The sequence below is a fragment of the Colletotrichum gloeosporioides genome, assembly GCF_011800055.1.
Source record: "Colletotrichum gloeosporioides strain Lc1 chromosome Unknown consensus_81, whole genome shotgun sequence".
In the NCBI taxonomy this organism is placed as follows: Eukaryota; Fungi; Ascomycota; class Sordariomycetes; order Glomerellales; family Glomerellaceae; genus Colletotrichum; species Colletotrichum gloeosporioides.
The window spans coordinates 295,302-322,293 of NW_025544726.1; the positions used below are offsets into that span (position 1 = coordinate 295,302).

The following is a 26,992-nucleotide window of genomic DNA, read 5'->3' on the forward strand; positions in this document are numbered from 1 at the left end:
ACTGCGAAGCGTTTTTTTCACATCTGAATCAGAAAGACCTCGGACCCACGGCCAGAATGGTAATTGACGAGGAGATGATAATCTACAATGATCAATGGAATGCCTTAGCAAAACTGGCTGTCCGGGGAAAAGAAGAAGCCCAGAGCAATGGTTTTTTCAGAAAATGACAGGATGATAGCCTACTACTTATCGCCAAGGCATCAGACGGGCGAAGGCCAAGAGACCAAGGCGGAGTTGCGAATGAAGGTTCCTTGTGGATAAATCATGGCGGCAATCCCCCAAATTCATCTTGGCAAGTGTCTCCAAGCCAAGTGCATCTCTAGCCGGGCATCGTGACATGCCCGCGGCTACAGTCCGGATAACACCCGGTATTTCGGGAGGCCCGTGTTTGAGTTTGAAGTCTCAGCCCCTGACAGGAACAAAAAGAATCTGATTCGTAGCAACATTTTGCTCAACAGGCCGAAGGAATCAACGACAATTTGTTGATGTTGTGCGACTAGTTGACGGGCCGTGTTCCGATGAACAGCAATCCAAGTATCGTGTGCATAGCAGCATGACAGCGCCTGACCCGCGAGATTGAGATCTCCTGATCGAGTTTCCAAGACATCCCCATCTAAATCTGCTATTTGCTGTGGTTTTCCATCCGACAGTAACTTCCAGCGTCTCGTCGTGGCATTGCAGAATGCGACGCTGGATGTGCGGAAGCGAATATTAAGGACTACGTCAGCAAGGCACGACACCAATCGAAGACGGATGTTAATATGAATTATATGAAGTCCACGGAGCGTCAACCTCCGTCTGCCGTGATGTTTTCCCGCTTACCCCGCTATAAAACCAATGAGGACGACATTTTTATCCCCGCGTCGCCCGTTTGTCGCTCGAATGCTTGCTGGCCAAGACTTCCCCCCGCAGATCCCCCAGACGTCTCTTCGGCAAAAGTCAGAGCCAAGAGCCATCGGGCCACACTCTATTTCTTGGCCCCTGAGTCCAACTCAAGCGAAGCCTGACAGGCCTCGCGGCCTGCACTACCGGCTGCCGCTTTGCTGCCAGCCATCGGAACCGAACTCTCATGCCGTCTTCTGCCGCCCGACCTCTCCTAATGCGAGTGGCGTGGCACTCGATTATTTTGCGACCCAGACTTACACGGCGCGCGGTAAGTGAGATTACGTTAGGAGTTGCTATTTGTTGGTTCATGCCGGGTTGCTAACGGAGTGGCGATGATCAGATATCGGAGCTCTCGGCTGAGGCCCGAGTCGGCGCAGAGCCGAAGAGGAAACTCCCCAAGACTCAAAACATCCACTTATTTTCTTCTTTTCATGCCTGTATGGCTGGAAAAACTTCAAGCTCACTTGCCAAGCGCAAACATGTGGACGTGGATACATGCAGGGGAGCATCTTTCCAGAAGTCCGCTGCGGGAGAAAGAGACAGCGCGCTCTTCTACCTACGCGTCCCTGTCAGCAATCGCCGAGACGGACCAGGGAGCCCTGCCGGATCAGTTCGGACATCGAACTAGCGAGAACCGAAGACGGCTGCGATCAGCGGCCGTTCCTGAGGGCTCACGCAACATCTAGCCGCCCATCCCGGACCTGCTTGCTGTCTCCTGCCGATGCCGAGACATTCCCAATGGATAACATGACTTGGCTCATTACAATCCGTCCGCCACAACCCGTTGATATCTCAACATCCAGCCAATGGATCAAACTGCGCCCCGTTGACAAGACCTTGGCAACTGTTTGATATAGGGAGATTTCCGGCGCAAACGGCCACGAGTTCCACGGGTTTGGCGAGGGAATCGCTGCTTTGGGCAACTGCTTCTTCTGCTGGGACTTTCGTGGGTCCTTGGGAGCTTACGGGATCTTCGTCCCGGCTGCCACTTGAGTTATTCTCCAGATGTGAGGTTGACTTCGAAGTTGAGGTCACATGAAGCATGTTGCCCCTTGAGAAGAGCCGCTCGGGTGACACCTGGTCATGGGAACGTTAGCCCCGTTTGGTCGATTGATGGTAGTTCATCTAATGATTCTGTCACGGAACAACGACGCGATGCTACCGGATTTCGGGACGCCAAAGCAAATCTATACGGCGAGCCTCATTCCGAAAGGGGGCGAACTCAAACTCTGAGAGACGAGGTTCGAAAGCATAAGTAGGACGATGGTTTCCACTCGAAGGAGGTGACTTAGACTCCATCCTCATCACGCAATTCAGTAGTTCCCAGTCTTCACCGGCAACATTCCATTCCCCTTGACTCTCTTCACGATGAAGTACACCATCACCGCTCTTTCCATGCTGGCCATGGCCGTGGCCCAGCAGGTCGGCACCGAGGAGGCTGAGGTCCACCCCAAGCTGAGCTGGTCCGACTGCACCTCTGGCTCCTGCAGCACCAAGAGCTCTGACGTTGTCATTGACGCCAACTGGCGCTGGGCTCACAATGTCGGGTACGTTGTCACACTGATAACGACTTGCTATCTCGCACGTGGGACTGACTCAAACTCTTAGTGGCTACGAGAATTGCTACGACGGCAACCAATGGACCGACAAGTGCTCCAGCCCTGATGACTGTGCTAAGAACTGTGCGGTCGAGGGAGCCAACTACTCGGGCACCTACGGTGTCTCGACCAGCGGCAACGCCATGACCCTGAAGTTTGTCCAAGAGCACCAGTACGGCAAGAACATCGGATCTCGCATGTACCTCATGAACAGCGACTCCAAGTACCAGATGTTCACCCTTATGAACAACGAATTCGCCTTCGATGTCGACCTGTCTACCGTCGACTGTGGTATGAACAGCGCCCTGTACTTCGTTGCCATGAACGAGGATGGTGGTCTTGCCGCCGAGGCCAACAACGCTGCTGGTGCGAAGTACGGCACCGGCTACTGCGACGCCCAATGTGCTCGTGACTTGAAGTTCATTGGCGGCAAGGTAAGCTCAAGTCGTCGCTTTCGGACAGCCTCATGAACTGACTGGGCCGTCTCACAGGGTAACATCGAGGGCTGGAAGCCTTCCGCCACCGACGAGAACTCTGGCTTCGGCAACCTCGGTGCTTGCTGCGCTGAGATTGACGTCTGGGAGTCCAACAAGCAGGCTTTCGCCCTGACTCCCCACCCTTGTGAGAACAACAACTACCATGTCTGCGAGACTACCTCTTGCGGTGGCACATACTCTGAGGATCGCTACGGCGGTGGCTGTGACGCTAACGGTTGCGACTACAACCCTTACCGCATGGGTAACCAAGACTTCTACGGACCGGGCAAGACTGTCGACACCACGAAGAAGTTCACGTAAGTCAACCCTCCGGTATTATTATAAACATGGAATTCGATGTCTAATACCACCCGCCAGCGTTGTCACTCGTTTCGAGAACAACCGCATGTCCCAGTTCTTCATCCAGGACGGCAACAAGATCGAGATCCCCGGCACCACCTACGAGGGTATCCCCAACGAGGATGCCGATATCACCCCCGAGTTCTGCGAGGCTCAGTTCTCCGTCTTTGGCGAGCGCGACCGCTTCAACGAAGTCGGCGGCTGGTCCAAGCTCAACAGCGCCCTTGAGATCCCCATGGTTCTCGTCATGTCCATCTGGAGCGACGTAAGTCTTCACCCTTCAGTCTGGCCCAAGACAAAATGGCGGCTAACAATCACACAGAACTTTGCCAACATGCTCTGGCTTGACTCTAGCTACCCCGTCGACCGTGCTGGCGAGCCTGGTGTCGACCGAGGCCCATGCCCCACCACCTCCGGTGTTCCCGCCGAGGTCATCGCCCAGAACCCCAACGGTCAGGTCATCTGGTCCAACATCAAGTTCGGTCCCATTGGCAGCACCTACGATGTCTAAGGGGTATGGACGGATAGATGGAAACTTAGATCGTTGTGTCGGACATTGGCACTTTCAAAATTGTACATGGCACAACACCCAAAGGGGCATGCCCTCGCTTGTTTTCTGTATATATCTTCCTTTCTTCCTCACTCTTTTGTAGATCAATGATACACTTGCTTTTGGTCTTTACGTCACATCAGCATACGCTCCAGACATCACCAAGCGACACGGGGTTTCAAGTAGTGTGGATGCTTACAATATATTCTGAAATTGGCCCTGTCACATCGTGATAGGAAGATGTAACAACTTCTCCTCCTTTATATTTTTCTTAGCACGTACTATTAGTGCGTTATACTAACCTACACTAATTATACTAATACTACCTATTTTCTTCCTTTTCTTCAACTATAGCTAAAAATAAAGAAATAGCTAGTACTAAGCCTCTAGCTATACTAGTAATATAGTTCTAGCTTATCCTACTACTTATAAAGCTATAGCTACTAAATACTACTACTCTTATAGACTTAAGCCTTTCTTAATAACTTTTTAGAGAAGTTTTACTATCTAAAACTAAGAGAAAATAAGCTATATAGAACTTATTACTAAATATCTTTAGAAGTATGCTATTACTACTAGATTACTAAAAAGTAATATATAATATATCTATATAGAGATTAATAATAAACTAAGACTAAACCCCTATTATATAGAGGTTAAGTGAAATTACTTACCTTTAGGATATATTTAACTATATTAGAATAGCTCTTATTAATAGCTTCTAAGTATATCTTATAATACTAAGAGTAGAGGAATAATACTATAAAGTAGCTAAGTATTTTGAGAAGATCTTTATAATAGCTCTTTATTATAATTTCTATAGATAATAACTAGAATTTACTAACCTTACTAATAACCCTACTATTAGGAATATTAGAATTAGAGGAAACTTAATTAACCCCTAGCTAGGAGTAGCTTAATATACTAACTATAGAAATAGTAGATAAGGTATTTAAGGCTTAATAGTAACTTATAGTATATAACCTAGTTAAAACTAGGCTATAGCTTAAAATAGAGTTTAATAGCTTAAGAATATTAAACTTATAGATAATAAACTCTTTATTAGAATCCTAAAGGATACTAGATCTAGGAATATATACCTATTAATAGTCTATAAAGAGATTAAGGTATACTATAAACTATAAAGTAATAATATTATAAAGATAACTAGGATTTAGACTAATTTTATACTTATTCTAAACTCTAATAGAGCTTAATAGAGGATACTTAGTAGTAGCCTTAAGCTATTTAAACTACTTAGTATAAGTGCTATTAAATAACTTAAGATATAAATTATATATATAGTTTATAATGTCCTAACTATAACCCTTAACTTTAGAGGAGAACTTATTAATATAAAGCTAATCCTCACTAATAAGGTCCTCTAGTAGTTAAAACTTAAGCCTATAAAATATATAGTAGCTGCCTATATTAGCAAATAAGCCTTATAAACCTAGATTATTACTTTTAAAAAAACACCTCTAGTTAAGCGGTTTGCTCTATAGGATAGTAATTATGCTATTAAGCTTAAACTAAAGATAAATATTAACTAGTACTTAAAATGCTTTAACTAGTATAAGCTTAAATTATGCTAAAAGAACTAATACTACTATAACTATAATTTAAAAAGAGCATATAAAGACTGCTAACTCCTAACTTAATATACTAATTATAAAGGGGATTATAAAAATACTAATAATAAGTGCCTATTAAGGCTAAAGAGAGACTATAATAAAATTATATATCTTACTAAAGCTTAGAGGAAGAATATTATCTAAAAAAACATAAAAGCTAAAAAAATTATAGAGGAAAATAACGCTATAAAATATCCTATAAGATAAATATAATATATATTACTAACTAAGATATAAAGCTATAACTATTTTTTGCTACTAGTTAAAGAAGTAGAGTTTAATATCTTTAAAGCCTTAAGAGAAGATTACTCTAAAAGTAGTATTACTCTTACTCTTATAGAGCTTAGAACCTTAATTACCTCCTTACTAAATAAATAGAGGATTTATAGTTTTTTAAGTAAATATTACTAGATGTTTAGATATATATAGCTTCATACTATTATATAGGTATAAAGCCTATACTAACTTAATATTTATATAGGAGCCTTAGGTCTCTATATATACTAACCTTAATAAAGGACTAAATAAAACTTATATAATTACTAGATACTTACTATATAGCTTAAAACTCACCTAGACGTACTATAATAATTATTTATAAGTTCTTATATATATTAAAGATTTACACTAATATCTTAGTATAACTTAAATTATACTTTAGCTATATTAGGATATAATAAGACTTACTATTAATGATATTCTTTACCTTAATATTTATAGAGATAGTAATAAACTATATATCTTAACTATACTTAAGTAATAAACCTTACTAGTTAAGTTATTTATAGTAGGAAACTTTAATACTATATACTTAGCGTAGTAGCTAGGCGCTAAACTGAATATAGGAGTATTATAGTTCTAATACTAAGTTAAATAATATAACCTTATAGTTATAAATAACCCTGAAAAGTAAATATATAATACTAGAAATATTCTTAACCTTATTATAATAAACCTATTATTAGTTAAAACGTAAGTATTAAACTACTAGTATATAGGCTTAGATTACTATATACTTATTTTAGTAGTTTCTAGTATACTAAATCTTAATACTAAACTATAAGCAGTTAATATACCTAAATACTACCTACTTAGAGATTATACTATATATTTTATAGAAGAGATTAAGGACTTTTTATAGGTCTTTAATTTATCCTTAGAAACTGAGGATAATCTTAATAAGCTTATAAGAGATATTCTTATAATTTTCTATACTATATTAATAGTAACTAAAAAGAAAAGAAACCTAAAGAATACCTCTATCTACTAATAGAATAATAAATATTATAACCTTTAGAAGGATTATTATATATTAAGAAGAAGGGATAAGTACTTAGAGGAAACTAAAGAACTTTAAAAACTTTTTTATAAAGCTATCTATAAGGCTAAGATTGTATAATAAGTTAAAGTAATAGAGGGCGTTAAGAATAATAAAAACCTCTTTAAGATTATAAGTTAGGTAAAATATAGAACCTAATTTAAATCTCCTCCTCTATAGAATAGGGAAAACTATATCTATATACCTACTAAGAAAATATATTTCTTATAGAGTAAACTCCTTAAGTATACTACTAAGTATACTAAGGTTAACCTTAATATATTAGTAATATTATAGTAGGTTATTCTTTAGGATAATACTATCCTATAAGAAGAGGTTTAATCTACTATACTTAAGGTAAGTAATACTATATTAGGAGTTAATAGAATTATAATAGTGATACTTTAGGTAGTATAGCTATACCTATAATATACTATTACTATATTTTACTAGTAATATATAGAGATTAAGTATTACTCTAAAATCTTTTATAATACTGAAGTAGTAATAATACTAAAAGTTAGTAGAGATGCTAATACCTTAAAAGGCTAGTGCTTAATTTTACTACTATTAATAATTAGTAAAGGTTTAGAGAGACTCTAAGTAAGAAGAATAGCTAATATTATAGTCTGATATAAGGTTTTATACCTATAAGTTATAAGAGTACTACTAAAGAAATCTAGAATAAATATAGTTAGCTTACTTATATATAATATTAAGGTAGTAATAGATAGATAACTTATATATACCCTAATTACTATAGATATTTAGGGTACTTTTAACTTAGTAGTTTATACTTATCTCTACTTATATATAAGGGAATAAGGCTAGCTACTAAATCTAGTTAAATAGGTTAAGTCTTTTATAACTTAAAGATAGGCTAAGGTATACTTTGAGGACTATACTATAGAGATAAAGTTACTTAAGTATGGGCTATTATAAGGCTTACTTACCTCTCCTATCCTTTACTTTATCTATATAGCTTTAATCTATAAAATTAAGCTTTAGGAGTGTAGATTTAGTTATATAGATAACTATAGAATCCTCTATATAGGGAAAACCTTAGAGGAAAGCTATAACACTATATAAGAACTACTAAACTAAACTATAGCTTTTAGAGAGCAGTATAAAATATATTTTAACCCTACTAAAATAGAGGTATAATATTTCTCCTAATAAAAGGAGGACTATAAACTTATAATTATCTATAAGGAGTGTATAATTACCCTAAAGCTTACTATAAAATAGCTTAAGGTCTAGCTTAATAGTAAACTAAGCTTTAAGTACTATATTAAAGAGAAGGTAAATATAGTATAAGCTACTACTAACTATATTAAGAGCCTAAATAAGGTCTATACTAGTATACTACTTTATACTATAAGAAAGGTGATATATATAATAGCTATCCCTAAAGCCTTATTTAGCTTAGAAATATAGTACTTTAGACTAAATAAGCCTATAACAAAATAGAAGAATAGGATATAACTTAGAGTATAATATAGCCTATAAAACTAGGTTAATAAACTTTAAATAGTGCTTAATACTATTATGAGAGGATATATACTAGCTTAGAAAACTACACTAATTCTTATACTTATATAAGAATCTAGTATACTACTAATAGAACACCTCCTTAACTTAGCTTAATAGAGATACTTCTTAAGACTTAGAACTTTAGATAAAAACTACCTACTAGTTACTTAAGTAGCTAGCTATAAGCTATAGAAAAATAAAGGTAACACTATATAACCTACTAACTTTATAAACCTCCTACTAGAAATTATTAAGTTTCTTAGATTAATCTTCTACCTATAGGTATATAGTAATAAACCTTACCTACTAAAGCTAAATAAGGAAGAAGCTACTATAAAGTATTAAGAGTAGCTAGAAATACTTAATAATAACTAGTTAGTTATCTATATAGATAGATTATAACTATAACTTATATAAATAGGATATAGCTATACTATATTTTATAGAAGTAAGGTTATCTATATAAACTACTACTTACTACTAAATATAGAGGTATATAATACTAAAGTAGAAGCTACTAGAGCTAGATTATAAGTTACTATATAGCTAAACCTAATAGATAGTATTATAGTATACTTAAATAATAAAGTAGTAATATACTACTTTAGAGGGGCCTTTACTACCTCTTTATAAGAAGCTATACTTAACTTTAGAGAGATTATAGTAATAGTATTAGTATTAATTAGAGTTTAATAGGTCTTAAGATATAAGGATATTAAAGGAAATAAGCTAGTAGATAAACTTACTAAGAAAGGTATAAAGTATAAATAAATAGATCTTCTTATATATATAGCTACCTTTAGCTATATAAAGAGACTTACTAAGAGATTAAGAACTTATACTTTTAATATTTAGTAGATTATAAATAGCCTAGCTAGTTATAATAAACTAAAGTTATATACTAATTTAAAACTAACTCTTAAAATATAGATATTATACTAATAAGATCTATACTATCTTATAGTAGCTAGAAGTAGCTATAAAGATTTTATTACTTATTATAAATATTTCTAATATAAAGATATAAAGCTCTACTATATTTATAGTAAATATAAGATATTAATATACTTACTCTTCTATAAAAAGAACTAATATAAGGTACTTTAGTTTAGCTAATATAAATTTATTTAGAAATAACTTAGTAAAGACTAAGAGAAGTTTATTAAAAATACCTAACTATTATAGTAATAAAATTATATACTATATAATATAGCTACCTTATTTAAACTTCTTAATACCTCTAACTCCTATATAAAGCTTAAGCTAGCTAGGTATAACTAGATTTATAGGTTATTATATAAACCTATTTCTCTTTACTTTAGAAATATAGTTAATATAGGGATATACTCTCTTCCCTTTAAAAGATAGATACCTTAATATAAAAGGCTAATTATAATCTAAACTTATATATTATATTATATTATTAGTACTACTTTTATTAACTTACTTAAGACTACTAGTATTAATCTTATATATTTCCCCTTACCCTAGTAGACTAAAGTAAGTAGAGAATATATATATTAATACTAAATATTTCTTCTCTATATATTATATATAGTATAGGAGGGTATCCCCTATCTACTCTATATAATATATAAAGTATTAAGACTATTACCTCTAGAGTATTTAATATACTATAGCCTAAAAATAACTAATATATTAATATTTTATAGATCTACTATTAGAATATACTATATAGTATAAAGATAGGATAAATTAGGATAGTAGGACTTTATTTTACTTTACTTTTTAAATCTCTTTTATTATTCTACCCTAATCTATATATATACTTAGAATAGATAGATACTAGAGCGTCTTTTACTTAGTTCTAAGGTACTATAGACGTTAAATAAATACACACACATACACATACATATAGGAAGATGTAAAATTGGCCTCGCTGACACTATGGTACAATTGATGGAATCTGAATAAGGATTTGAGCATCTGTCTCACGAAGCGTCGGCTGCCGCAATATCCTCGGTGTTGAGTCTCAAGCTGTTCTCAAGCGAAGTCCATCCAGATCCTTTCAGCCTGCGCAACAATTCCTCAGCACGGCCAATGGGCTTGACCACAAATGGGTACTCTCCCGCAGCATAATCCTCGTGAAACTTTCTTCCTGGGTTCTGTTTGCGAAGAATGCCCAAGATCTGGTCATAGTTGAACGGCTCCGCGAAGCCAAAGATGCGCTCCCCCTTAACATCAGGAAGTACAGCACCCGCAACATGGAGAAGACCGTCGTCCTGAACATCGATAAAGTATTCTGATAGCTAAGTCAGCCGTTGCAACCTAGAGAATTTCGGGTCTTTATGACTAACGAGGCATTGATAGGGTAGGAGGTGAGCGGTTGCCGTTCATCAGAGCAGCGGCAATGCCAGAAGTCGATGGATGGCCTTGGTTGACTGGGTCCAAACTCTTGCCCAAGTTCATGTTTGGAAGTACTGCCTACATCAGCAACAGCTTATAAACAGTCTCAAGCGCGAAAGTCACTTACCAGCATTGACAACGATATCGGGTCGCGTTGATTGTTTCTCCTTGTAATACTTCCATACGAAGCGTTCCTGCTCGACCTTGCTGGCTGAGTAAACGATCGCGCCATGGTCCGGGCCCCACGGTGCAGGCTTCCAGGCAAGATCCACTGCCTCAGTGTTCCAGGACTCCTCCGCGATGACCGACCCAATCTTGTCTTCTGGCAGGTTTTCCTGGAGCGACCCGCTTGGAACAGCCGCAGAGGATGACGACGTCAACACGAATCGCGTCACACTGGGTTCCTTGTAGGCTGCTTTGATGGCGACTTCTGTGCCTTTGACAGCCAGAGGAATAACTTTGCTTGGATCCGGGTCAAAAGTGACAACTGAAGCAACATGCACAAATGCAGAAACGCCTGGTGGAAGTCAGCATTGCCTTCCAATCTTGTCAGTGTTGTCCTTACCCTTGACCGCCTCATCATAGGCATTCTCGACGGACATGTCGGGGACGGAGAGGAGCTCGAAACTGCCTTCGCCGTAGGTCTTGTCGAAATAGACACTGATCCATGCGTTCTTGTCGGCGTCACGAACTGTTCCTCGGACCTTGAATCCTTGCCGAACGAATTGGTCCGCTACATGTGACCCAATGAGGCCGTTAACACCAGTGACGAGGACAGTAGAACCTCTCGAAATTGCCGGGTTGTCGATGGCTGCCATTGTCAAGTAAGTTGAAGTCGACGTCAGTTGCAGCTCTGGGGATGAAGACATGCAGTTCAAGTGAGCGAAAGGAACGCTGTTGGTGGTATTGTAAGTGCACCGTAGTCGAATGAAAGTTCACTAGGAAGCCTTTTATCATTGAAACCATTGTATGACGATAGTCCATCTGAACTCTAAGAGATCTCCAATCCAATGGAAGTTTGAGATAGTTCGGACGCCGCTTACACATCATCATACCGAAACGGCACATAATTGAGCAGCTCGGACTTCGTGGCCCGTTCGGGTAATCTTTCGCAAGATGCAGGACAACGCCGCAGAACGCACTTTCGCACCGATTGACATATCGGGATCATTCCTTGCATGTCTCGGCCAAAGTTTGTCATACGGAGCCTCTTGTTCTTTGAATTGATGGAACGACGGCAGCAGTTCCACCAGGTTCGGCAAGGATGATTCAACAGACCATAATATTCGGTGCGACATCAACACCGGGGGCCAGGTTGGGCCGCCGTGATTATTCAGCTCGGCCTCCGACATGCCAGAACTGTTTCCCCAACACGGGATCGGAGCGGACTTTGCCCCAGAATTTCCCGTTTCAGTGATTGTTAAGTCCGCAGACTGCAGCTGGCCGTCGAATCCTTCTAGAATCCGTACCGTAAGTAGAGAACTAAGACTGAAAGGGAAATCGTTAGAAGCTGCATCCTCCCGCATGTGGCCAATCAGACGCGAGAAATAGTCAGCAACAGCATCCGTCGCAGTCACAAGCACAGCGATCGCGGATCAGGTGTCACGATTGAGACGGATAATTAGGTATGATCAAATCTTGTAAGGATTGTATGTGAAGAATATTACTTGTCAGGTCCTCCCTCCTAGGGATCGGCCCATCCGATTAAGTACACATATCGAGTCCGACCGAAACGGCAAAACATCTCGAGGTTATCAAATCCACAGGCAGAGACGGTTTTGACACCGCGGCTCTGGCTGCCTCACTGGCGGGTATAAAAAGCGACGCAGGCAATGTCCGGGAATATTCCAGACAAGGCCGGGTAAGTAACACGATAGAAAACATCTACCAGACATTGCCCTTGGTCTGGGGGCCCTTCTCCTTCTCGAGCTGCTTGAGGTTGATGCGCTTCCAGATGAGGATGCTAGCAACGCAGAGGGGGACGAAGCAGGCACCGGCGATGACCATCTTGTGCTGGATGCTGCCGTAGGCGCCGACGATGGCGTCGCGGACGGGGCTGCCGTCCTCGTAGGAGAGCTGGACAGTGACGTCGCCGAAGATGGTGGCGGTCTGGTTCTTGGTGTCCTCGGGGAGTCTGTTGTACAGCTCGGTGGGCATGATGTTGTTCCACATGGCACCGGCGACGGTGAAGCCGGTGGTGGAACCGACGGAGCCGAACAGGGAGAAGATGGCCATGGCGGAGGCAATCTCCTGGTGGGTGACAGCGGACATGACGGAGATCTGGGCGCAGGCGGCGAAGATACCGGTTCCGATACCGTTGAGGAGCTGGAGAACGACGAGGGTTCCGACGCTGGTGCTGGGAGTTCGGTAGGGGATCAGAAGAGCGGTACCCAGGAGCATGAAGGGAACACCAGCGAGGGCAGTGTACTTGAAGTCTCCAGTCAGGCGAATGATGTATCCGAACAGAGGGCCGAAGAAGGAAGAGGCCAGGGAGAAGCAGTTAAGAATGTAACCGGCGTTGGTGATGCTCTGTCTGTGGACAACCAAGAGGTAAGACTGGTAGTAGGTATCCCAGCAGAAGATGGAAAGGAACATGAGGCCGTAGAGGAGACCAGCGCCAATGATGTTCCTGTTCCTCAGGTACTCCCAGGCGATGAAGCTCTTGGGGGTCAAGTACTTCTCCCAGACGTAGAAGGCGGGGACGCAGAGGATTCCGAGAACCAGCATGGCAATGATGTGGCCAGACTTCCAGCCGTGAGCGGCGTACGGGACGATGTTGAAGGGCAGCATGAAGAGGGAGAAGGCAGCGGTAAGCAGAATGATACCGACAACTGCGAATAGCCTGTTAGTGATGTCTGCGGCATTTTGGGGATTTGCTGGGGATAAACTTACCATCGAACTGGATGAGGTAGTAAAGGAAGCCCTGGAGGTAGGTGCGGTCGGACTTGATCTTCTGGAGCATACCGGCCTTCTCGGCCTTGCGCTGCATGAGGAACATGACGGCGGCGGCAGGGGCGCAGACACCGAGCATGATGATGGCGAAAGCACCGAAGGCCCAGCGGAAGTTAAGGTTGGTGTAGAACAGGTCGGCGATCTTGGGACCGGCGAAGACGACGATAACGTTAGGAGTGCCGTTGATACCGAACATGATCATACGGTTCTTGAGGGAGGTCATATCGGCGACCATGACGTCGAGGACGAACAGCATACCAAAGTGACCGACGTAGTAGATGGTGTGGGCGGCGACGTAGGTTTCCATATTCTGGCAGACAGCCTTCATCATGACACCGATGCAAGAGCAGAGAATCATGATCAGGAAAGCCTCCGTGCGACCCCAGATGTCCATGATCTTGGCGATGGTGACCTGGCAACATCCCGACAGGATAGTGGCGAAAACACCGACGATGGAGAGAAGACCGTGCTTGTGGAACGACGAGGTGACGAAGGCGTTGAGGTTGCTCTGGATGGACTGCAGGAGCAAATCGGCGAAAGAGACGATGTAGATCCTTTGAGATGGGGTTAGTCGGCTGTCACCGTCGCCAAGCTGGCTGGGGTGGCAGGATGCGGGCGAGGACTCACAGAACAAACATGCTGATCAGGGTCTTCTTGGTCCAGACGGAGGTGATGGCACGGACGCGCTGGACACCACCCTGGAAGTGTTCGCTCTCAGCGTCGGAGTCGCCCTCCTTGTTGTTGTTGGGGTTGGCGTTGACCTCCTGGACGCCATTGTTGAAGTTGGCGGACTTCTCGATGTCGGAGCCGGTGTCCTGGCGCTGGGCGCCTGCCTCGATGGTGGTCGACATGGTTCTTGAGGGGATTGTCGGTCGCGGTGCGACTATGAACCACAGGACTCAACGGGTTGGCGTTGAGTTGGGTATTAAGGGGTTCTGGGCAAGAAGGAATGGGAAGTTGAAGGCTGAGCGTGCCTGTTGACCTTGCTTGAAGAACCAAGAAGAAGGGAGGGAAAATCCAGATCTCGAAAAGCGAGGGTTCTATCCGCTCTTCTATATTAGAAACGGGCCCTGCCAAGAGCCAGGTGAAAATCCAACCCAAGCCGATGTCGCCCAATCTTTACTTTATCAGATGATCAGATTAGATGCCAAGAGACGAATCAAAGTTCGAAGACCATCGGAGGTATGTTTGGGTTCGTGCTAGCGTAGTGGGATCTTCCAGGTCGGCGACAGCTCAGGTCGGAGGGCCGCGTACTTGGCTGGACCCTCACCGCGCATGGAATGCCTAGCTAATAAACCAACCGTTCATACCCGAAATGTGAAAAGATCAGCCAATGCATCGGCTTATCCCTGGACAAAAAACTTTAGAAGAAAGTGGCGTGAAGGGATGAAGGAGCTCTGAGGGGGCACCAGCTCCATGTTGCCCTCTGGTCGGGCCGTCGACAGGTCGACGCGGTGGGGTTGGAGCGAGGATGGTGTCTGCCGGCCCCTGGTCGCATCTCATCAAAGTCTGTTCATTGCTGGGTTTGACTTCTGCAGGTCGCTGCATTGCAACCCCCGAGACGCAGCCAGAAACACGGCTGAAGGAAGCTGGTCGACAGATACCCAGGTGAGGTTCACATGTTTGTGAGCCAAGACTGCCAACGAGAATATCATCAGCATCAGTCCAGTCTTGTCGTGTCTGTCCGTCGATGAACCCCAGAGAAGCTAGCGGGCAGAAGGGTTTTTTTTTCCCTCAACACTTGGCTGCAGGGAGTATCGCCGGTGCTATGGGTAGCTGGCAGGGAAATGTCTCCCACATACCCGTAAGCTAAGCAAAACCCCCCACTCGAGCGGGTTTAGCATCCATGAACAATCGTGTTCTGCAAGCCCACCGGCCAGTGCTGGTGACACCGACAAGGATCCTTGCAGAAACTAGCCTGTCACCTCTCTGGCAACCAATCATGGCCGATACCCGCAAGCAGAAGTCAACGTTACCCATGCAGACCGGGACGCACATGGCGGCAAGTGGGAACGCAAAGAAGCTAAGAAGTGGTGGGAGGTCTCGCATTTTTGCCTCCCGGCCTGCCTCTGGTCTGGGTAAAGGATTGGCATCTGGACTGAGCTAGAGGCGAAACCAGGCCATGATGGACCATGCGCTGATCTGCTGGTGTCTTGATCCGGGTGCTTGGCTACCATTTGGATCGAGACGAACATTGGGGTTCCCGAGGCTTTATCAGGCCGCTTGAGCCATCCGATGGCCGTTGCTGGCGAGCTCGAAAGCCCGCGCTGGGGTGCTGGTGCTGGTGCTGGTCCAGAGGCACCCTCCGATCGAGGTTACGTTCTCCAACAAGCTGCTGTGCCACCCGCTTCCCGAGTCATAGAAGGCTGATGGTGGGCAGAGAGGACGGCTGACGTGGCTCGTTGGTTGTGCTCTGGCGTGGCTACCTCCGCGTGAGTTATTTTGAAGCCTTCCTTCAATCTAACGATGCTTTTTTTATGTGTCAACGTCGTCGTTGACGAAGTCCAAGTCGGAGGCCCCCACGATGGACTCCTATTATTTCACGGACGACGGACAACAAGCGACATTGAGTCCGTCGGCCGTCAATGCAAACACATAAAGCAGGGGGGAACGACACCAACCAAGAGAAATATCAAGACGCTCACTGGCCGACGACAGGTCTGTCAGCTCAGGCTGTGCCTTCTAGGTGAGCGAGGTGGGTTCTGGACCAACTCTGCCCTGGTCAGCGAAACCAACCAACTCGTTGGTTACTTGAAGTGGAAAACAACCCCGACGGGGACAGTCTCCGTAAATCAATAGGCCGGACGAAAAGAGCTGCGCGTCGAGACACTTTCGACACCCTTGGAGGGAAAATCTCTTCGCCACAACCGCTCAACGCGACGGTCATCTCGAGATTCACTGTGACTGGATCGGAGGTAACGAGCAGGGCCGTCGAAATATCGGTTTTACTGAGACATATTCCGAGGGCAAGTCCTCACGAGACCACTGAGTCAAGACCAACAAAGACCGCCAAAAGCCCACGGATTCCCACCCAGCGAGCTAAACTAAACAGCTGAAGGATTTCTTACGCACGAAAGAGCATGTTCGACGACACCAACATATCCCATGCCGTATTGACCCTGTTCAACTCTGAACTCGCGACACACCACAGAATTTTGCCCTCTTCGCAGAGCCTCTGCTGACCTGTCTTCAGGTAGCCAGACTGAGACGGACGGAAAACTCCGGCCAGTGCTCCGGCTAAAGCTCCCCTCTACGAACGCGCGATTTTACCAACGGCACGCCGATCGGTGTCGGCGCTCAACAGACGGGTACTCGGCAACAGCGCTTTTGACGCAGGGAAATCACGGCATCTCGATTTCCAACGGATCACAGTCGCCTCTTCAGTAGGAACGAATGAGTTGTGCATCGCGATATTGACACTTGCAGCGAATTTTTGCTCTCCCTGGAAAGAGGCGAAATTCGCAGCGCGATGTGGTGTCTTGCTTTTGGGGCCTCCGAGAATGCGAGATCCGTACCAGCAGGCTGGCACGATATTCCTTTTCTCGTGACTTCTCTGTCCGCCCGATCTAATTGCTGACACTGGGTCTTCTTCTGAGACTGGGTGAGGCCCGGCAACTTGGGCAGCAAGGCTGACAAAGCGCTCCGATGCTCTGAGACACAAGCACTCGACTTGTCAGGGCGGTCACTTCCCATGTGCGTTCCATGAAGAACCGGGCCTTGCCACAACTGAGGCAGGCATGTAGTCTTTGTCGGCATTCTCCATCTTATGTTTGCCACGATCACGCCTCAGATGTCACTTGAAGACAACTGGAGTTTTCAGCTGTACGTCCGTAGGTGCATTTTGCATTTACGCCTCTGAAGCGCGTCTGGCGGGCAAGTCGGGGACCAACTGCCTAAAGCAGAATTTTGATGAAGCCGCATGCTCCAGTGCTGAGCGAAAACCTGCCAGTCTTGAAGTCGTAGCGATTAATTGGGCATGACCGAGGCTCAGGCAAGTTGTTCGATGATACGGTATCATCACTTGGACCACAAAGCAAGGACTTCCCGCCTCCGAGATGCAGTGACGCGCAAGCCCATTTAATGCTGCTATATTGCGGCATCGTGATGATTTTCCTTGGTTTCTTTTTTTTTTTTTTTTTTTACTTCAGCACGAATTTGAGTGCCGATCGGTTTTATCTAGTTACGTCGGTCATCGAGCAGTTGACCGAGCTGAACTGTGCACTTTTGCAATCAAAATCCATAAAACTCGGCTATGACAAACGCCTCGTGAAGATCGACTTTAAGGAAAGAATAGAAACTGAGTATCTGTAATAACGCTGGTCTGCGGACGACTTTATGTCGTACAGAATGGTTCACATTCCACTTGAGACTGTATATATGATTGAACAGAAGTTACGATCACATTCATCCTCTGCGACCGAATCATCCAATGCAACCCCAAGAATGAAACTCTCCCCTAAGAGACCCTTCGCATTGAGCTCTCATCAAACTCTGCATCCATTCTGCTTCATGCTGTTGGAGCTGAATGATGTTGGATGAAAGGGGCATCTTGGCCGCGACAGGCCGCATCCGATATCGGGACCAGAGAACTCTCTGCATTCAAACGCCTTGTACTACGTGAAGAACCTTTGGCTAAGCTTCGTTCATCAGATCAAAATCTTGATGTAAATTCACCCCGCGATATGTCAATCCAGAGTGCAGACTGACTGTTGGAGGACGTTTGTGGACAGGTCGATATGACACATAAATTGCCAAGCCGTTGGTACTTCCTGGAGGAGCGCAAAAACACTTGTAATTACACCTCGATGTACATGACCAAGGCACGAGACATCCTTGGCCAAGCCACATGCGTGAGCACTTGCTCCCGAAAAAGGTAGTCCAAGACGTCTAAATCCCTTAAAGTGTGGCTAGTCAGTCACGTAGTCTTGGCAATGGAGAAAGATCTAATCACGATAATCAGTAAGTAGAGAACTGGACCTGCAGAGAGGGGGTCCTGTAGGGCTGCACAGAAGTCCCCAAAAATAACAAAGGTCGCGAGACAAAAAAGAAAGAGATGGGATGAATGCGCCGATTGTCATACCCACGGGCATCACCCACCGAAGCACCGTCTGCAGGTCCCGGTTGTTACCAGGCATGCGGAATGAGGGGATGAGGAGCGCGGCCAGAGCAGCGACCACGCGGGTGAAGCGGAGCGCGGCTGTCACTCTGCGAGGAGACTGCGTCGCAGCGGATCCGGGCATAGGCGAGGGAGGACTCAGAGGCGAGAGTCTTCCAAGATGGCCGAGAACTTGGCCCGGGTTAAACCGGATTCGCGGTGGGGTTCTTCGGGGTTCATTCGGGAGGAAGACGAGAAGGCGTTGCCGATCAGGGTAAAGCCTGCTCCCGCTCGCTTGCATCCTTCGCTCTTCTTTTCCACTCTCTTTCTCTTCGTCTCTTGCTCCAATGCAACCGAATTTTAGTCATCGCGTCTCTTCGCTTCGAGGTTCGGGATATCCATAAGCCGATGGTCAGCAAGTGGTCATCATTTGCTATCCCATTTAGCAAAATATTTTCAGAGGGTATTCCAGACGGTGCCGGCTTCTTGGCATGAAATTGTGGAAACTTACCCAATTAGGTCTCGCGATTTGTGCTTGCCGATGGAGGAGATGCTGCAGGAATTTAGCTTCAAAAGATCATCCAATTCATGGAGAATCTCACTGAATTTATATCATTCGAGAAAACAAAGCTCTTCGTGTTCGTGTTACGCAAACTATCCACAACATTGTTTTGCTTTTTTGTGACATCTCAGTCTTCGGGCAACTCTCGACGCCCCGGGCAAAGCCTGTGCCGCAGAAGCCTGTAGCAGTGTGAAGAACATGCAGAATATGCTCAGACCACGCAAATCAAGTCGGGTGCCAAACTTGTCCCGGATGATTAAGCTCAAAGGAAATTGCGCGCTGAGCCTCAATCGGAAGAAATAGCCGGTATCTTGATAATCGGCAAGCCACTTCCAGGCGCGCTCGACGATGACTGGCCGAAAAGATCTGTTGGGTCTTCGGACCAGCTCCGCCGTCACATCATGAGGTTATTTCCTCCACGTCTCCTCGGCCCGGGTTGCATCAAGAATCTTCCCGCGTGCCGTCTTGGCTCCCCAATTTAGCCTTACGAGGCCCTGCGTTCGTTCCGCCCGCGGGACGCGACGTTGCAGTTTTCGTGCTGTCATGGGCGGAATTCCGGAGCACTGACTACGTTTAAGGAATGTGGTTGGCGACTGGCAGTCGTCCTCTCCTGATCGGTGTCCTTTTCCGTGTCGCCTCGACCGAAATGTCGACTCAGAACCCTCACGCTAAATACGGCCGGTCCCATAAGCTGACGCCAGTATCCGGTGCCGTGAACCCGGACGTTGTGGGTCTGATGAGGATTGGCGGCAACGCCGACTTACACGGGAGCGCGCCAGGATCATCGTGGGTTGGAGCTCGGGGTGGAATAAAAGTCTGATAATCGCCCATCTAATCTCATCTAATCTGGAGTCTGTCTCGACACCGTGCTTGGCATACAGCATTTCCCAGACAATCGACCATGGCAAGCCTCGAGGGGAACCGCAAGACGGTGAACGAAACCGTCGTCGACGAGCCGGAGCCCGTAAGCCCGACGAACACCATTGAAGAGGTCAAGCGCTCTTCCGGTATGGTCAATGCTTCTCCCACATGCCAAGGATTTTTATCTAAAAGATCTTATCAGATGAATCTAGTGCCCCGAGCCAAGATGTTCTATACGCGGCCGGCGTTGGCCTGAGACCCGACGACCCTTCCTTGCCATGCCTCACTCTCCGCATGTGGATTATCGGTATCGGCTTCTGTCTTTTGGGCAGCGGCGTCAACACCCTCTACACGTTCCGGTTCCCGTCGATTACCCTGTCACAGTCCGCAATTCAGTTCTTGGCATACCCGGTTGGAAAGGCTTGGGAGTTTGTGGTTCCGGACTGGGGTTTCAATGTCAGAGACAACCACTACAGTCTCAACCCGGGTCCATTCAACTACAAGGTTGGTCTACGCATCACCTGATGTTTCTCATATGACACCAATACTGACAGATGTAACAGGAGAACATCCTTATTTACATTATGGCCAACCTTAGTTTCCTCACTCGACTCAGCGCGGACGTCTTGACCGAACAGCGAGTTTTCTACGGTTACGAAGCAGGATGGGGTTTTGAACTTACAGTAACTCTGGCCACGATCTTGTTTGGATTTGCTTTGGCAGGGCTGTGTCGCTCCTTGGTGGTTGAGCCTGCTGGCTTGCTATGGCCTGGTGTTCTTGGCAACACTGCCCTGAACGCTGCTCTGCATTCCAGCAGAAAGGAAGACGAGACAGAGTATGCTCTGTTTCTACACTTAAAGAGATGACATAGCTGACATCGTGTCTTGAACAGGACCAAGTGGACAGCCTCGAGATACAAATTCTTCATGTTTGCCTTTGCCGCATCTTTCTGCTGGTACTGGTTCCCCGATTTCATCTTCCCTGCATTGGGATACTTCACCTGGGTCTGCTGGATTGCGCCCAACAACGCCGTGGTAAACCAAGTCTTCGGAATGAAGAGCGGAATCGGTCTCCTGCCTTTCACGTTCGATTGTAAGTTGTTAACTCGTTGTCAGTAAGTTCATGCTGCTGACTCAAAATAGGGAGTCAAATTGCCTACATTGGTTCCCCACTGGTTGTGCCTACCTGGGCTATCCTGAACGTTCTTGCGTCCTTGGTCTTCTGGATCTACATCATCTCACCAGCTCTCTACTACTCAAACACTTGGGAGTCTGCTTACTACCCCATCCAGAGCAACTCCATTTACGACAAGAACGGAAAGACATACAATGTTTCCAGAGTCATCGACAAGAAACATGGCTTCACCTTCAACGACACCAAGTACGAAGCCTACTCTGACGTAAGTACACTCTTCACAACGCTTCTTGAACTGCGCCGCTAATCATCGTAACCACCCAGATTTACCTCCCGGTCACGTATGCCCTCAACACCTTCGGTCTCTGTTTCGCTACCATCGCTTCTCTCTTTGTCTGGCTGTTCCTTGAGAAACGCAGAAGCATCGCCGCGGCATTCAGAGCGTCTCCACTCCCCGCCCTCTTCGGTCGCAAGGTCGTGCCTCGAGACAACCCCCAGCCGTTGTATGCAGCTGTGCCAATCTTTTGGTACTGGACCGTGGCCGCTCTCGCTCTGGGCTTTGGCATTTTTGCCTGCGAGTTCTACCCCGTTCAGCTGCGATGGTACGGAGTCATTCTGTCTTTCGTCGTCTCTGCGGTCTTCTTCATCCCCGTAAGTCCCACTCTCCGCAACTGCAGCATCGTTTCAATGTTGACAGAAGTTTGCAGCTTGCCTGGGTCTATGCCACCACGAACATGAAGATCCAAATCGACATCTTTTGCCGAATCGTCGCCGGCTATATCTGGGAGGGCAAGGTGCTTGCTAACATCTGGTTCTTCAACTTGGGGTACATCTCGGGTATCAAAGGGCTTGCGTTTGCTCAAGATCTCAAGCTTGGAATTCACTGCAACGTGAGAACTCGCATTTTCTCACATCTTATCTAATCCAGCTAACGTTTGTGCAGATCCCACCAAGACACCTGTTCCTTGTTCAGGCAGTTGGCCTGGTCATCGGAAGTCTCGGTCAAGTCTCTGTTCTCAACTGGGCCCTCAACCACATTCCAGACATCTGCTCGACCACCGCACCCAACGGCTTCACATGCCCCTTTTCTCGAACCCATTTTAACACCAGCATGGTATGGGGAGCAGTCGGCCCTCGCCGTTTCTTCGCAGACGGAGCCATGTACCGCAACCTCCTCTGGTTTTTCCTCGTTGGTGCAGTCTTACCGGTGATTGTCCATGTTCTCAGGAAGAAGGTCTTCCCGAACGCTACATGGCTCAAGAAAGTCCATGTGCCCTTGTTTCTCGGCGCGCTCAACTACATTCCTCCGGCGTCTGGTACAAACTATGGCAGTTGGGCGATCGTGGGACTTCTGTTCGGGCTGCTCATCAAGAGAAGACAGAGAGATTGGTGGAGGCGGTATAACTTCGTGCTCAGTTCTGCGCTGGACTGCTCCGTTGCCATCGCTGGTATTGTCATCTTTTTTGCGCTGTTCTACACCGGGGCCTCGAAGAAGTTTAGCTGGTGGGGAACGGACGTCTACAAGGTATGATCTCAAATTCTTTTGAGGATCGAAATGCGGTATACTAACCATGTGTTGCAGAATACTTGCGACTGGAAGAGTTGTACCTACCTAGAGAGACCTACCACGAAATCTGCCTGAATGTGATGAATGAAGAGAAGGGATTTCGGCTCGGGCATTCTCTTACTACAGCGGATGCTGTCGAGTATTGTGTAAAAGGGGGATGGAGAATCCTGTACCGCCATGTGTCAAGTCCAGCACAATTAGATAGTCGATACTCGGGCATGTATTAATCTGAAGTAATCTGTTGCAATAAAATCGGGTGTAATATGCATTTTTCTGTACAGGTCCAGCAACCTGGCTCCAAGCGTGCACGCACAAAAACACCGTAGACATGCGGGCGACATTGCGGTTCTGGCCATCAGTCCGTCCCTCGAGAGCAACGTGGCATTACTCAGCGGGAGTGCAGTCGGCAATCTCAGACAGGGCTTGGGGAATAAGGTCGCTTTCGGCTGTAGCAAATGCGAAGCTATCCATTTCACCAGGGATATTACCAGGCGGCCGGGCTGCTACACGCCAGGGTGGGGGCTTGGGAAATCAAAGCGTTGATGGAGTTGGTATGCTAGATGGGTGTTTGGTTTGATAAGAGACTTTTATTCTCGTACCACGTCGGCACCAGGGTGGCGGCGGCAAAGAAGGCAGCTCGACATTTCGAGCACCTGGCGAACATGAAGAGGGGCCTCCTGCGGCTGCTAAGGTGGTTCTTGAGGGTATCCAACTACACACTGCAGTCTGCCTGCAGAATTTTGATCACCGACTTTCCGCAGTCCCACAGCTCGCTCGATAGCGAACGTAGCGGACGAGACTTCACCAACACAGCCAAAACAAAAAGCAGCAAGAGAGGTCAAAACAGTCCCACAAAGCCACATGGTTCTCTTCGTGAATAACTTTCGAGGGACGAACGGAGCTATGGGATATGGCTTTATCATCTATCGAGACTCCAAACGCATAGCGCAGGGCTACGAACGGCTTGGGTTAGGAGATGTTTTCGACGCCGAAGTGGAAGACGTAAGGGCTGGACTACACCAGGCTCTACGCAGTCACTCAAGCCAGCCAACTCACTTATGAACTGACAACAGCAATTTCAACAGCATCAGCATTCACTTCCTGAAGTCTGTGTGTTTACCACAGTCTCTATGGAATACCAGCAGCGCTAAGTAAAGCCTCCAAGAACCACCAAGGTCGGTACCTCATACGCCACATGTATGGGCTCAGCATCATCATTAACCACGGCCTAGATCCTTGGACTGCCCGGCGCGTCGCCATCAGCATTCACTTGTTCACACCTTAGATCACTAAGATCAAACGTACCTCATAACCGGGAGGGCACGGCGTAATGCAGTTCCAAAAGCCGTCACCGTACCCGTGACACTCGTACTCGCCGTCGTCATTTGCAGTTGTGATGGGCTTGCTGCAGGGCGGGAGGTCCATCTTGCCTTGGGCGTTACCCTTCCACCTCGCGCAGCCCATGCAGGCGCCGTACTGCTTACCCGGGGCGGTGCACTGGCGCGCGCAACGGCTGCTACATCCGGACACGTCGTCAACGCTGTAGTCTGCAAAGAGCCAGGCGAAGTCGCCGGGGGAGAGATCGCGGTTCGATGAGAAGCCTGGGGAGCAGGCTTGGGCGAGTGGTGCGCTTGCGCAGAGAAGAGCGGCGGCGATGGTTGCTGTAAGATGCATTTTTGTTGGTGCGTGTATCAGCCTAGGAGAGTGCTGAGAGGTGGGAGGGGGGGTGATTTCGGAGTTTGAAAATCACGAGATTTGAGAGACTTTTGATAGTAAGAAGAGCAGGAATGCAAGAATATGTACACTACACCAAGTGGCGGCAGTGGTTAATAACGACACCGTCGGCAGCCATTTCCACAGAGTCCCACTCATTGGCAGTTTACAATCCAATATGAGAATCTCGGGGTTGGCTTGCCATCTTGAACGGGGTTTGCGGATGTACGCGGAAAAAGAGAAGACGTCGAGCAGAAAAGATTTATCTCCTTCCCCACATACTGAATTGGACAATCGAGGTCATTTAAATGTAATTAACCTTCCGGCCTCCTCGGCTTAGTTCTCAGAAACTTAGGTCCCAGTATCCTTACCATACCAGTGTCTCTTCAAGCAATTAGAGCCTATCAACCTCTGGAGGAAACCTTAGGCTTTGGCATTGCTTCGGACTTGTGATGACTGTTGAGTTTGCTGTGACAGAGACCGCATCGATTTCCCCGTTGCCACCTGATACAGAGCGGGCAAACGCCAAAACATCTGACGACAAGTAGTGGCCAAAGCGTTTTTTATCCAGTTGGGTTTCGGAAGTACAGCAATGCGTTGTGTGACCGACCCTTTGCTGTCGTGTATTTAGAGACAGCGTGTGTCACTGTGCTGTCCTGCTGTCCTCCTCTAGCAAAATGTCATATTTTATCTGCCAGACCTGACAGCGAGTCAGCATAAGCGGTCATTGAAGTTCTGTTGTCCAACAAGATGAGCGTTTGTACTAGCACCAAGCTTAGTACAGTGTTTAATAAAGTATAGCCGCCTGGGGATGATCCTGCTAAAGTATAAATATCACGGGATTGCTGCTAGGGTGGCGTTGGTATTGCGAGTCATGGCTGTACCGTGACCCCTTTTCTTGCGGCGACGCCCCGCATACACAGCGCAATTCTCTCCTTCGCGTTACGTCTGATATCTAGATCTTGCGCTACAGCTTATCATAATTTGTCTACTGTTTCGAACCTGCTCCAAGAGCCGTAATCATTCCTCTGTGCAGCATACTCCAACCTCTTGGATTTCGGGAACAAAGGCTGTACGTCGCAAGCGAGCGTCGGGATGATCCTTCAGGTTCTCTTGATGTTGCGGGATTTTGAAGAGAATCTTCGTTTCGATGAAGCAGATTCCTCAATGAGACTGTAAGTCTCTCATCCTCTTTTCATACTGTCGAAACATGAAGTGGTCTGTCCGTAGAATTGCTGTTTGCTTGACTTAAAAAGATGAGTTGTGTTCCCTGAGCCTGCTGATAAGTATCTGATGTACTGTTTCCTTGGCACAATGCAGAGCCTTTTCATGCGTTTTAAGCATTCCCTGCGTGACAACTGACTATGAAGCCATTTTCGGGCTTTAAATGGATTGGTGGAGAACTAGACCTAGTCAAGAAGGGCTTGAGCATGTCTCCGGGAAGACTGTAGGAAATGATCAAAAGGAGCACACCGCTTGCGTACACGTGTTGTGGACAACTATGCTATTTTCCACTTCAAAATTGTAACATCACGCCTCTTTATAAATAGCGGCTGGGTAATGGGCCTTCATCAGCTGATACCTAGCGAAGTGATATACCTGGGATGATAACTGGCTCAAAGCTTCCTTTCTCGAGACTATTACTAAGCTAAAGACACAAAGCTCAAGGATTTTATTAAATATACTATGCCTATGGGTTTTACTCTACGGGGTCTTAACGATAGATGGCCATTCAAGAACATTTTCTTGTCTTTTTCATCTTGCCTTTCTTAACGTTTTGACAATATCGTAATCAGGCAAAGTAGTCTGTGCCGGCCATGGGTTTAACAAATGCTTCACATGAGCACTTAACAGCGCAAAATCCTCGCAAAATGAGCGCATTTCCCGATTTCAACCTGAGATGCCCTGGACCTGTTTCCAAGTTGAATTGTTTCTTGAAATGAATCCGACCACAAGTGCCCCCATCAATGATATACGTGCCCTACGTCCTGCTGTGACTCGCAATCGTGCTTTCTAAGCTTGGCCCAGGCCAAAGTCGGAGACGGTCAAATTAAGATTCAGGCTCTATCATGCATCAAGTCATCCGTCAGTTCCATCCATCAGAGAGGGAAGAACTTTGCGTGTATTGACTTACCTGTCCAACAGCAAGGCAGCATCGAGGGCGTCCCCGGCAAGATTCAATTCGGCATCGAGAGTCGCGCCCACGGTTGCAGTAAAGATGACATTTTCCTTGTACTGGAGAGAATTGGTCGTCGGGAATAGAGAGTCGTAGATTTCTGTACCCGTCTCACCACCCTTGTGGAAGATGAGATCTTCGTCGATGCCGTCAATCACGTTTTGCTTGGCGTGTTTCATGCCGAGAGCCAGTGCTTGTATGCTGTCCGTCC

The 26,992-nt window shown here is 45.8% G+C and overlaps 5 protein-coding genes across 5 annotated transcripts; 2 read left to right on the top strand and 3 right to left on the bottom strand.

Moving 5' to 3' along the window:
* Positions 1 to 2,253: 2,253 nt before the first annotated feature.
* Positions 2,254 to 3,830, top strand: GCG54_00001106 (Exoglucanase 1; the record flags this gene model as incomplete). Its single annotated transcript, XM_045401232.1, has 5 exons — positions 2,254 to 2,432; positions 2,494 to 2,917; positions 2,975 to 3,276; positions 3,338 to 3,584; positions 3,642 to 3,830. 5 exons carry the CDS (start codon positions 2,254 to 2,256, stop codon positions 3,828 to 3,830), a joined length of 1,341 nt encoding a protein of 446 aa, XP_045259157.1.
* A 6,476-nt stretch (positions 3,831 to 10,306) lies between these two features.
* GCG54_00001107 (NAD-dependent epimerase/dehydratase terH) lies at positions 10,307 to 11,539 on the bottom strand (the record flags this gene model as incomplete). The annotated part of the gene is made up of 4 exons (XM_045401233.1): positions 10,307 to 10,617; positions 10,673 to 10,795; positions 10,849 to 11,238; positions 11,287 to 11,539. The coding sequence occupies 4 exons, from the start codon at positions 11,537 to 11,539 to the stop codon at positions 10,307 to 10,309; spliced, it is 1,077 nt and encodes a 358-aa protein (XP_045259158.1).
* A 1,066-nt stretch (positions 11,540 to 12,605) lies between these two features.
* On the bottom strand, positions 12,606 to 14,524 carry GCG54_00001108 (Siderophore iron transporter mirB; the record flags this gene model as incomplete). Its single annotated transcript, XM_045401234.1, has 3 exons — positions 12,606 to 13,552; positions 13,614 to 14,227; positions 14,301 to 14,524. The coding sequence occupies 3 exons, from the start codon at positions 14,522 to 14,524 to the stop codon at positions 12,606 to 12,608; spliced, it is 1,785 nt and encodes a 594-aa protein (XP_045259159.1).
* Positions 14,525 to 20,231: 5,707 nt separating this feature from the next.
* Positions 20,232 to 22,856, top strand: GCG54_00001109 (Sexual differentiation process protein isp4; the record flags this gene model as incomplete). Its single annotated transcript, XM_045401235.1, has 8 exons — positions 20,232 to 20,337; positions 20,394 to 20,695; positions 20,755 to 21,026; positions 21,084 to 21,283; positions 21,334 to 21,590; positions 21,650 to 21,976; positions 22,033 to 22,215; positions 22,269 to 22,856. 8 exons carry the CDS (start codon positions 20,232 to 20,234, stop codon positions 22,854 to 22,856), a joined length of 2,235 nt encoding a protein of 744 aa, XP_045259160.1.
* Positions 22,857 to 24,109: 1,253 nt separating this feature from the next.
* Positions 24,110 to 24,566, bottom strand: GCG54_00001110 (uncharacterized protein; the record flags this gene model as incomplete). The annotated part of the gene is made up of 2 exons (XM_045401236.1): positions 24,110 to 24,133; positions 24,198 to 24,566. 2 exons carry the CDS (start codon positions 24,564 to 24,566, stop codon positions 24,110 to 24,112), a joined length of 393 nt encoding a protein of 130 aa, XP_045259161.1.
* Between the last annotated feature and the right edge of the window lie 2,426 nt (positions 24,567 to 26,992).